The sequence below is a fragment of the Lissotriton helveticus genome, chromosome 3_1 (assembly GCF_964261635.1).
Source record: "Lissotriton helveticus chromosome 3_1, aLisHel1.1, whole genome shotgun sequence".
Lineage (NCBI taxonomy): Eukaryota > Metazoa > Chordata > Amphibia > Caudata > Salamandridae > Lissotriton > Lissotriton helveticus.
In genome coordinates, this window is record NC_136061.1 from 332144364 (window position 1) to 332157066 (window position 12703).

The 12703-nt window shown below is 45.5% G+C and overlaps 1 protein-coding gene across 1 annotated transcript in view; it reads right to left on the bottom strand.

The window, feature by feature from the left end:
• Positions 1 to 12703, bottom strand: part of P2RX5 (purinergic receptor P2X 5) — a 559306-nt gene that overhangs the window by 133781 nt on the left and 412822 nt on the right. The window contains exon 7 of the mRNA XM_078679950.1: positions 5737 to 5875. Coding sequence (XP_078536076.1) covers positions 5737 to 5875 — 139 coding nt within the window. The remainder of the gene's footprint in view (positions 1 to 5736; positions 5876 to 12703) is intronic.

Here is a 12703-nt window from a genome sequence, read left to right on the forward strand (position 1 = left end):
TCCCCGCCTCGGCGGTCTTGGGCTCAAAAAATTCCACGGACCTGATAATTCTCTCCTCGGTGCCTATTCCAGTCATGGAGTCCCACTCTGCAGCTCTGGGCAATAGCTTGCTTAATCTCCACAACAGCCCCCACAACGCTAAGGATGCCTGGCCTCCACCTTGGGGGTGCCCAAGAGTGGCCATCTCACAGGGAAAGCCAGGATGGGTTCCACAGCGGTATTCGTACAAGCCCCTTGAGACCCTTGCGGGTGAGTAGTGCGCTATACAAGTATCAATTTACATTTACATGGAACTGGTCGCATTTGGACTCTTGACGCGTCTTATATAATTCTTACCATACCCCGATGTTACTTATTACGCTCTATTTATTTTTGATACGAGCTTATAATATAGCGTTTTTGGGGTACTCAGTTTCTGAGTCTAATTTTTCTCCTCACTAATTCGGCCTTCTGATCATCTCTGCCCGAATTTGGGCCCACGTGATACGTCGCAACTGATCTACACTCCATGGCACGTGGGATTATTTTCTAGCATTTTTTTGAAGAAACTCCTATAACGTCGCCATTTGCTATTCCAGCCACTCTATTTGTTATAACTTCCATCGATGCCCTGATGAAGTTCCCACGGCACGTAGGGAACGAAACGCGTTGGCTGTGCCTGTGCTTTGTGAAAATACCCCAGTCACTTTGTGTTTCATATGACCATGGACTCCTCACTTATAACGCCTGGATCATGCGTGAGTCCTATACCTTGTAGCTCTCACAGTATTATGAAACAGTATCTGAACACTGATTTAAGCATTTGAATGATTTATTATCTCTTTATAATGTGTGTGTGATGTACAGTACGTTGACTCCCTACATTTGGATTAAGAGCACTATAAAGGAATGAAATAAAAATATAGTAACTGTCATTTAGGTCAATATATGAGTAGTACTCGAACACACACACCTGCCATTCTTTCATATCTCTAACATGTAGGGGTTGAACAATGAAAAGTTCTACCTCCAAATCCCTTCATATCTTATCATATTCTTATTGTTTTAATTGTGTTTTTTTTACTGCGGTTGTTATTAGTAACTATGCAATTGCAATTGAAATAAACTTGTAACTTGAAACACATCTTTGTTTCTCTTATGTACTTGTGAAATGATAACATGATGTGGGCCTTTCTTTACCTTCATTGCATTACCATATATGTGTTAGGCTCCAGATAGCTTCTAGCCAGGATGACACTAGAACAAAAGGAGGGCCGAAGGCCCTTAAGTCAGGCACTTATTTTGGACCTAGCTGGAAATAAGAGAGCACCTGCGCCATGTGTAGGTTGCTGCTCTTAACAGAAAGTAGACACTGTGTGAGCACTGCTGAATGTGTACCACTGACAGCAAATTACACTGGGACAAACACAACTTATTTCAACCAGGATCAGGTCCAATCTGCCAACCTGCCGGATTTGGGATTTGGCTGGATCCCTCTCAATTCCTGCTCTGACAATAATACATGACTGGTATGATATCTCTACTTTTTATGGGGTGAATGTAAATGTAAATGTAGTTGAGCTTATATAGCGCACAGCTACCCGCAGTGGGTTTCCCGGCGCTTGCTTAGGGAACCCTTCCTGGTATTCCCTGTGAGATAGCAGGGTATCCACAAGGTGAAAGTCAGGCATCCCGCCGCGAGGGGCCGTTGTGGAGATTAAGCAAGCTATTGCCCAGCGTCGCAGAGTGTGAACCCGTGAGTCGAGGAGGCACCGGGGCGAGAATTATCGAGTCTGTGGAATTTTTAGCCCAAGACCCCGCCGAGGCGGGGAATTGAACCCTGGTCCAGGACCGATCTCAGCTTCTGGGTCTGCTGCCTCTAACCCCTGAGCCACACTTCTCAGTGAAACACACATTACAACTCCCCTTCATAACTGCTAAGTGCCCGCATGTTATATAAGATACTTTCAGCCAGAGCAGCCCTTTTAGTCAGCAGCACTTCGCCTGCTGGGACAGTTAAGCTTTCAGAGCAAAACTGTGGGCCCTATTCTCAAAACACTAGTGAAAGTATGGGCTGAGATTTGAAAGAACGATGATAGATTCAATCGAGATCTGTGACTGGGGGTGAGTGTCTGAAATGTCTCAGCACTCCATCCATCATCTCCTTGTGTTTGCTGAGATTTGAACCCCTACCTGATTGCACTTTTAAGAGTTTTCTAAAGGCTCATATTTACCCTTTGCGGACTTCTCCACTATGGAGAACTCTGCAAAGTGGATTGAAGCTGCCTGTGAAAATGCAAAAATATTTCCGAATGGGAAAAAAATCCTGTCAAGCATGCCTTCTCCTACACCCCCTCACAAAAGAGGAGTACATTTTCAGCCATTATCAGGGTGGAAAAGAGGTAGGAGGAGTTTAGCAACCTACGTATTTGTTGCTATTCCCAAACTTCCAAGTCAAGCAACACTTTGGAACACCCAGTTCCATACATTGAGTGGGACTTGTAGGCTAATAGCGTCAAATGGAAGAATGGAGCAGGCATAACATCAGGCTATTTTAAAGCATCTCAGATGTGGCAAGATACTCCAACATCTTCTTTTCCTTATCTTCAGATCAATCCCTGCCGTCCACCTAAGAATGGCTACATCCCTTTCTAAATAAGGTTACCAGATGACTCCATGTCACCCAGAACGGAACGGTCCAGTTCTGTGTTTTCATTTATCAACAAAGTGCTTTGAACAAATAACATTCACATGCCTGAAAAATTATATGTAAGACCAAAAACTAGGACTGGAAAACCACATCCATGGTGACAGGGACCCGTCAGGTGTTTACCGCCTTACTTCTATGCCCATTCTGCCAGGTTCACTTTTGTTTCTAAATTCCTCCCATTGGCGTTGCCCTGTTCCGCTGGGTTTTTTCTCCACCCCATTCTTCAAGTCAATTTTCTTGCTCCTAACTTCTGCTGCTCAAAGATCTTTCTTTTTTTAAATGGTTTCTTTTTGTTTTGTCTTCTCTTTAGACCATGTCTCTGGGTCGACGATTAGAGTTTCCATTACAGTGAGATAATGAAAACTTGCGTGAGCTGCAATAATTCATGGAGACTTGAGTCATTATACCCTTATTTGGTGCCATTCCTGCTTGTCACTTCATTTTGGTTAAGTTGCCATGCGAGCAGCAGTTCTTCACCCACTGTGCCTTCATAGCAGGAGCCACTGTGATGAAACACTGGCTGACAGTCTCTGACCTCACCTCTCATGATACCGCATCATCTGACACCTCCTAACTGTCACTCTGCCCAATGAGCCACTGACTTTACTGATCCCCAGATGGCAGGCTTATGGCTCCTTGTGCTCACACACTGATTCACCCACTGACACCACCCCCTGTGCCTCCTGACTGACCCAAAATTAGAATTATACATGATGTACTTGGGCACGTACCTCTGTCTGGCAGACTTTACTGCAGTTATGCAACATTCCACATTGCTTTACTTGGAAGGCACCATTGGAAATTATGGTATACTGACAACTTTGTATAGGGCAGTTGACCCAGCACCAACTCTGGGTGTTGCCTCACCGACACAGAGTTATCAGGCTCCAGGGACTTGTAATGTCCCTTTTCTTACATGTAAGGCACCCCTATGGTAGGCCCAGGGTACCCCCCCGGACAGGGAGCAGTGTGTGGGACATGTCCTGATAGTAAAATACTTCCAATTTTATCTTTCACTATTGTAAGGCTATCTGTGCCGTAGGATAGAATGGGAAATACTTTGTAACATCTTACAAGTATAACTTCCCATTGGGACAAGATGGAGAAATAAAGTTTAGGCTCTCTGAACTCAAAATTTGATTACACATCTTTAGTAAATATGTTTTTTAATTTGTGTGTTTGAAAATGGCACTTTTAGAAAGTAGGCATTCTCTTGTTGAACCATTCTGTGTGCCTCTGCCTGTTTGTGTATTGACTGTCTGGTTTTGGAGTGACTCTGGCTGGGGATCTGCATTCACAGTAGACAGCCACTGGTGGGGGTTTGAGGTGTGCCTGGCCCTTTCTGGATGACTCAGAGCTGAACTGAATAGACCTTGGCTGAATTTAGAGTAGTGGGAGGAATTTTCCTTGCACCTGAATAGGGCCTGTCTCCCTTGCACAGTGCTGTCTCCACCCCCCTGTGGTCATACTGTACTAATGATTACAGAAATGGTTTGGAATGGGCTCAGATACCCTTGCACAAAGAGAACAAAGACATTGTGGGGTATAGGTATTGCACCTGAAACCTTAGAACTGTAGATCACTTCTGGACTCAAGAGGAACCTTTGCCAAAGAGAAGAGCTGAAGAGAGGTGAGGAGGAGTACTGCCCCTTTGCTGTGTGCTGTGTGGGGTTGGCCTGCAGTTGCTGTTTCTACCAAGGAAAGGAAATAGACTGGAACTTTGCTTGACCCTGCTTGAAGAAGAATCTCCAAAGGCCTGTGTGCTGGCCTCCTGTTCTGAAGTCTCGGGGACACAAAGACTTCACCCCTAGTTCCCCTTAACTCTGCTGATGATAGCTCAGACCTGCCAGGAGGTGCCTGTTCCAGTTTTGCGCCTCTGGAGGTTGTTACTGCTGCTGGAAGCTGGAAGAAAAGAAGAACTGGAGAAATCGCCGCATTGCTCTTCTTGTGACTGTTTTTCATACACAGCACTGCTGTGCGAGAAGAATTTCCACGCATTGCTGCACTGCTGCAGAACCGACCCAGCGCCTGCCACGACTGCAAGAACTGACACATTGAGGGATCGTGGCTGAATAAACCAACGCAGCACCATTCGATGCTGCTGCACCGATCGTCGACGCATCACGGATTTCCACGCATCGCACCTGTGCGGCAAGTTTTCTCAACGCATCACCAGCAGACTAGAATTGTCTTGCAGTTGACGCATCACTTCCCCCTACAGTCCAGATTCAACAGCATTATTTCTCCTGCGTGCAGCAGAACTGTTACATCTCCTCCCAGAGGTCTCAGAAACTGACGCATCTCTTTGTTTTCGAAGCTTCCCACCTCTGCGGCTGTTTGGCCTTGCAAATTTTGATGCATCTACAGGTACTTTGTGAGGAATCATGCATCCATAGTTTTCTAAGGACCATGTTGTTTGAAACCTTTCTAAAGTCATAATATTAATACATGTATGTTGTATTTTTGTCGTTTTGGTCATGTTAAGTTTAGATAAAGATACTTTATTTTCCTAAACTGGTGTGGTGTCCATTTGTGGTGTTATCACTGTATTACTGTGTGTTTTGAGTACAAATACTTTACACATTGCCTTTGGGATAAGTCTGTCTGCTTGTGCCAAGTTACCCGGGGTGAGCAGTGGTTATCTAAAGTGTGTATCCTTCTTACCCTGACTCAAAACAAGGGGCCCTATTTGGACAAATGTACCTACCTCTGTCAACTATAGATCTCCATTTCTAACAAAGACGTTTTGCAAGATTGCTCTTAATAGGGACACTACAGACATCTAAGGACTTTTAAAAACAGAAGAAAGGTAGTTATGTTAATTTTTTCAAGCGTCATCTAGATAAGCATATAAGATGTGTTGCTTCGATAATTTTAACATGTATTTACAGATGTTTTGCATATAAAATATAAGTTATGGTACTCAAGTATTGTCTAGCTGCTAATCTGACCTGACACACACATTTAATGTTTCATGAAAATATAATTTCGACTGAATATAAATTCTGACCGTTCAGGATGGCTAGTAAATGTTTTCATGACTGTACCTCAGATGCCATTTTCTGAAAGTTGCTTCCGGACCAGCTGACGATGTCACCTAGCTGGAATATGGGGCAGTAATGGTGCTCCTTGCTGTACCGACAGGTCTTGAGGTAGTTGCCGTTAATGGTGTTGAGCACATTTGTCCTAGACAAAGAACATAGACCAATCAGCAAAGATTTAAATATTTCTTTCCTGAGGCATCATCAGTTTTCAGGATTCAGTTGCCCCCTGCCACAACCATTTACTGTTGACCTTGAAGGATGGAAACAGCATGCATTTCTAGCTTTTATGACACAGTGTACAAATTACCTAATCTAGAACATAACATCTGATGCTACTCCAACCTCTGGATTTTTTGAGGTTCTGATCCCAGGGTGGTCTACTGTCCTGCTTTTCTTTTTAAATGGTACAAATTACTGTCACTTTGAGGAACTAAAACACCAATAGAAGAGAGAGCGTGGGTAACTATTGCTGAAGGTGGGGGATATAGTTAGCGGTCACTACAATGGTACTGGTACCAGAACAGATGTGGATGCAAGGAAGCATGGATCCCAGTGGAGAGGAATCTTCCAACCTGATGCTCAGAGAGCTACATGTAGAGATTAGCAGTATGAGGCCATCTAGCCTCACATGGAACAAATTTGGAAGGAAGAAGGAAGGAAGGTTGGATATATTTGCTTGCCTTGCCTTTTGTCTGAGACATTGTTTGTTCCAGGTAGCAGAGGTATGAAAGATTGCAAAGCAACTCCTCCTCCCTTCTCACCAGAGAATCACTGGGGAAAAGGGTGTAAAGGGAAACTGAGATTTTGTGAGGAGCACAGACATGAAGAATGATTGTTTTTTTTAAATGTATTGGCATTTCAAAATATACATACAGTACAGTGTTTTGAGTCATGGTGCTTGGTTCCACTGATAAGAACTCATTACAGCATACATAATATATGAAGTAGATTTGCAGTAGTGTCACAGACCAACTATGTAGCCGACATTAACCCAACCAGTGTAGCCAATGCATTGGCCTAATGCACACCTCAGACAGAAGCAAAAGGTAATGAGTGTTATCTGTCACTAATTTTGCCTCTAAACAGAGTCTATAGTTCCGGTTGATGGCAATGGCATTGTATAGGATGTGGGTCTGCATCCTGTTGTCGAAGAAAGGTAGTGAAAGGAGCCCATATATCATCAGGGCGAGATCTCAGTAGCATGAGTTCCTAGTTTGCAGAGAGTTGTTCTTGGCAGTAGCCTGTATCATGTAGCAATGCTTGAGTAGTCGGGCCAGTTTTCTTTCCCAATGCATCGCAAGTCTGCATTTCGCTTAGAGAGGCAGCATTGCTGTGAGGCGGCCCTATGTATTGGGAATATCTTTGACATAGCCGAGGAGGCAAATCTTGGGGTCTAGTGGTGGTGGCAAGCCAGTGATGTATCTTGTGGTGCAAACCTTCCCCCAAAAATCTACCAGCCCAGGGCAGATCCAGGAGAGATGTAGGAATGTGGCTTGAGTGTTGTGAAATCGTAAGCAATGAGGGTCTGGAGATACTCCCATTTTGACTAACCGAAATGGTGTGCGATACAGGCAGTGTATGTATTTAAAATGTATGAGTTGCAACCGATAGTTGAGGAATAGCATTTCTAGTTGACCACAGAAAAAAACCCATTTCTTGTCCGTCAGGGGAGAATCGAGGTCTGTATTCCAGGTCTACCGGGCTTTTGTAATAGAAATAGGAGAGGAATTTTGTGTGTGAGTGTAGAGGCGAGTAATCAGTTTTCGAGGTGATCCAGTAGTAAGTATATGTTCAAGTGCCGAAAGGGTTAATGGCCGGGTGGGAAAAGCATAATTTAGCATCCGACAAACAGCACGGAGTTTATAATATAATAGTGTATCTAGGAATGTGAGGGTATGCGAAGCTGTGCTCACAGAAGGAGGGATGAATTGATCATCAGGATATAGGTCCATGAAAGCTCTGATGCCCCTTGTATTTGTGCACCTGATAGCACCCTTGTTGTGTAACAGAGTGAGTATGCGGTTATTTGTGAGATGAATAAAGGAAGCATGTAGAATAGCAAGACCGGCCCGTCTTCGAAGCCCATCCCATGCCTATCGTACACATTCCACTGTATTGATTTGGGCCTTGGGTGCATTGTAGGGTAGAAACAGCACTGTCATAAGTGGCCAAGGGGAAGCGTGGTTGTGCACTATGGCTAAGTGTGGTTGGTGTCTGGTGGGGTGAGGCTTGTAGTGTAGAAATTGAGCCAGCAAGCACAGAGCATAGAATTGCATGTCAGGTGCACCCAATTTGCTCTGTGATAGTGCCAGCATGAGAAGTTCATAGGAGGCTCGCGGCTGCTTGCCCACCCATATTAGCGATATCAGGTTGGACATCAGATGCTTAAAAAACTGCATGTTGAGTGGGAGAGGACCTTCACAAAGAGGAAAAGAAACTTAGGATGTATGATCATTTTTGCAATATTGATGCGACCTGCCATAGACAACGAGAGCTTGGGCCACCCCGGGATGCGGGCTTACTGCCAAACAACTGTCTGGCAGTAATTGACCCGCCATAACTCCTCTCGATCTCTGCAGAGCCATATCCCTAAGTATCTGACGGGTCAGTCACCCATTTCAGCAGATATTCAGTACAGAAGAGCGGTATGGTTTCTGTGAGGGGACATAAGACAGATTTAGACCAGTTTATGTGAATTCCGGAGTAGCCCCTGAACCGCAAGACCTCCCGGTTCAATGGGGCCAGGTTCGTCTGGGGATCACATATATATAGAGTAATGTCATCTGCGTACATTGATACAATTGGATGTCAAGGCTATGCCTCTATTCGCATGAAGCTGTCGGAGCCTAGCCCCATGGCAATGGTGAACAGCAACAACAGTAATGGACAGCCTTGTCGTATGCCGCGTGAAATTGGGAATGGATCAGAATGAGTCCATTCATGCACAGTAAGGAGAGTATATAAAAGCTGTATTTGTTTATTAAACTACAAACTCAGACCCAGGCACCGAAGTAACGGGAAGAGATATGTCAAATCTAAAGAGTCAAAAGCCTCTGTGGCATCTAAAATTGAAGTCAGATTGCTTGATGGGATATACTGGAATGACATTGTCTGACTGCAGACCAGACAGCTTTCTGAAGTATGCAGGGATAAGTATATTGCATAACATTATTTATGTAGTGCAAATACTAATCAGTAAGCCAATAGAGTTGCCCAGAGGCTTGAAATACAACAATATATAGGTGTTAATTATCAGACTAGTTGAAAACAGGTTGTGGGGATGTATGATGTCAAATGCTTTGTGTTTTTCTAATGGGCACTCATTCTACATAATGACTACTAAGATTACCATAATGGTTTCCATCATTCTGATACAGTTTATGTTCTGATTACTCTTAATAAGTCATTTTTAATGATAAAATACCAGCAGTTTTGTGTACCTACTATGTGTTGGGTTTGAAATGAGCCTTCACTCAGCTACAAATAACCCCTGTGAATAAGAGTTTCTTCGACTCGGTTGTCCGACTGTTTTCTTTTTGGCTAGGGTTTGCACCTAAGCCAGGCAGAATCCACTACTCTAGTCAGGACAAAGGGATTACAAGTCTAAAATAACCCGTGCTCACCCCCTTGGTAGCCTGGCACGAGCAGTCAGGCTTATCCCAGAGGCAGTGTGTAAAGCATTTGCACATAACCAACAGCCTTACAGTGAAAACACTACAAAAGGACACCATACCAGTTTTAGTAAAATACCCAATATTTATCTGTGTAAAACAAGACCAAAATTATAAAATCCAAAATACAGTGATCAAAATACGAATAAGAGAAAAATAGACATTATAAACAGTTTTCCTTGATGTCAATAGCTCCATCTGGGGCTATCACGGCGTAGTGAACAAACAAATCCAACAGTTCAGGCCGGTTGTGGCTTTGCAGGCCCACTACGGTGTCGGGGACACCCATAACAGCACCTTTGGAGAGGCAGGGCATCGGACCGTGTGGTGAGCTCCCGAGGAGTGCCTTCGGCAGGCATGTTCCCGATGTCGGTGAAAGAGTCATAGAGCCCCTGATGTCACACGCGGGGCAAGTCGAACTCTGTGAGTTTGAAGTCAGGAGCGCTGACAGGTGTTGGGGCTGCGGTGTGAAGTGGAGTGGTACGTCATGCAGGGCCCTCAGGTCACGGTTTGTAGAGCAGCTCAATAACGATCGTCCAGCGGCGCCGGTGAGACCAGGGCTGCCGTACAAAGTGGGGCAGTGCTCATGCAATGCTGACAGGTCACAGTGCAGCGTTGTCGTTGGTGAAGCGCTTTCATCTGTAGACCCAAAGCTGCTGTGTGAGATGGGGAAGCTTTGTGTGGGTCCTCAGGTCACGGTGCAAGCAGCAGCATCGGTTGACAATCTGGAGTCGATGGCGTCGGTGGGCCAAGGCTGTGGTGTGGGACAGGGCAGTGCATCAGTGTAACCTACGAGCGGTGCCCCCAAACCATGGAGGAAAGGTCCTCTGCATGATTAAAGACGTGTACTCCTGTCCTGAGTGCCCAGCTGTACTGTTGTCTGGATCCCTAATTCTGATTTGTTTGTCATAGGCAAACATGGCTCATCTGTGTGTGCCATGACTTAGGCCAGGCTCATGGACTGTCGTCTTGTTGGACTAGAAGGGGCGCCCAAATCAATACTCTCATAGTGGTGGAAATCTACCGCCTTCACCAAGAATTCAGTAGAACGAGCACGGTGGTGGCAGCATACGTGAAGTGATCAGTAGTAGTGAACAGGTCCTTTTTACCCTGTGTCACTGTATTGAGGCTTACACCCTCACTCACTTTTAAGTTCTGCTGCTGTGTGCTTAAGTCACCCTTAGCCTACATCAGGTGGATGTGGAAGGCTGTGCAGCGCAGGAGTAGTGACTCTGTACTGGATGTGTGTGTGTGCCCGGGAAGGGTACAGCACAGGGGTAGAGCAGTGCTGTGCAATATTTGTGCAGTTAGTGCATGTACTGAGTGTATGTATGAAACCCCAAAACCGGTCCTAGGATGCTTGTCTCCAGCCCCATGGGGAACAAGGTCAAGACTGATTTGCATATGGCTGGGTCTAAACTGGAACGGCATGGGGACCAAAAAAAACCGATGTACAGATCTCTGTACTGGGGTGAATGTATGATGTTGTTTTACAGTCTGTCCATCAATTGTTCTTTTTAGCTGAGTGTATGTATGCCTGCTGGAAAGACATTGTTTGAGAGATGTGGTGTTGTGCAGTGTGTGCACAATGAAAGCATGTGCTTGGCCTATGTGTGCTTACGTGCAGTACAATACAATACATGAAGGGTGAAGTTTTTTGCAGCACGCATATGGTGAGCATATGTATGCTGACAGTGTGTGTGTTTGTAATTAGCAAACCTTGATACAATTCAGAAAGGCTATAGTAGTGAGCACTACACGCAACCTGAATATGTGCACCAATTGTATTTGTGTCCTTCTTGGCATAATGCACGGAGGTAACAGAATCGGAGAGTGAATGTACACTGAGTGCAAGTGTGCCTGCAATGGTACATTACATAGACGGCCCTGGGTTCCATTTTGAAAAGCCCAGGTGTGCCAGTTTAAGATATGAGGAGGGGAGAAAATCACCTCAGTGAACACACTGGAAGAAGGGTGGAAGGGAACCTTCATTTACACTCCAAAAGGTTGCACTTTAATTCCATGGTAGATCACAAAGCAGGGGCCTGGCCACATCTTAGGAAGAAGATGGAGCTGATAAGTGAATCATTAAGAGTAGGGCTGGAAGCCTGCTGTTAACCTTTTGATACACATATCACTCTGGCTGGCGTCTAGGTGTGAACTCTGGTCACCCCCGTGTTTTTGTGTTGTGGGTCAATTTGCTTTTGAGTCTTGCCTGCTGTGACTGACATACTTTCAAGGAGCAAGAAGAAAAGAGAAGTGTTCAGTTCAAAAGAAGCAGAACCCCAACATAAAACTTTAAAAAACTCAGACTCTCAATCACACTTTGGTGCTGGAAATGGACTATAAGAAGGGAAGGTTGAGACGCCAAACTTTGTCATCTGGCAAGCAGCCAGAAGGGCTGTGTGAGGAGGAAAGCTCGGCAAGACTTCTGCCTGTGACCAGGACTGGTCTCTCTGCTGGGTGAAGGCACTTCACCCAGGAAATTCAAGACCACCTACCTTGGAGCCTGAGCACCAGTGCCTTTCTGCTTGCAAAGACCAATGTGCTCTGTGAGGAAAAGTAAAGTGTTTGAGGGAACAACATACATTCGAGAGCCCTACTGTGAGGATGTCATGTGTGAGGATTTAGCTGTGTGCCCTGAGAGGGCCGCCATGGACTAAGCCGTGAGATAGTACCCTGTAGGACTTGCCAAACCCGTACTGCTGCGCTGCTGTTACCCCGTATGCCAGGAGCGCATCATTTGCCAGAAGAGTACACAGGGAAAGTTGCTACTAAGAGAGTGCTGAGACTCATAATCACCTAGGTGGCGGCGTTTGCACCAGGGGAGTCTGCAACCATAGTGTAAAGCCCTACGGCATCCCTTGTGCCTGGAGGGGATGCCGGTATCAACGTTGCCAAGAAGTTTTGGGCTGTCACCTGAGGAAAAGACTGAGGCTGCATTTTGCAGGCCGAGCTCGCACAGGGAGAGAACTACTGGGAACACCACAGATGTCGTTTCAGCCTCACTGGGCTCCAATTGGGAGCTGAAGAAAGGATCTCTCCCACTGGGTAAGGTCAACTTACTGCACCTGTGTGAGCTGGGAGCTGCTTCAGTAACTGTAAGACTACAGCTGTGTTGCTCAGGAAAGAGAGAGCCTGGTCAGCTTGGAGCAGGTTAAGAACTCACAGGTGCTCGCGCCGAGGGCACTTGCTATCCTGCGGATCGCTTCCGCACCTCAAGAGCAGGTAAGACTTGAACTGGGCCTGTTCGGCTCTGGGTGATTTGCTGCTACCTGTACTGCTACCCATTGACACAT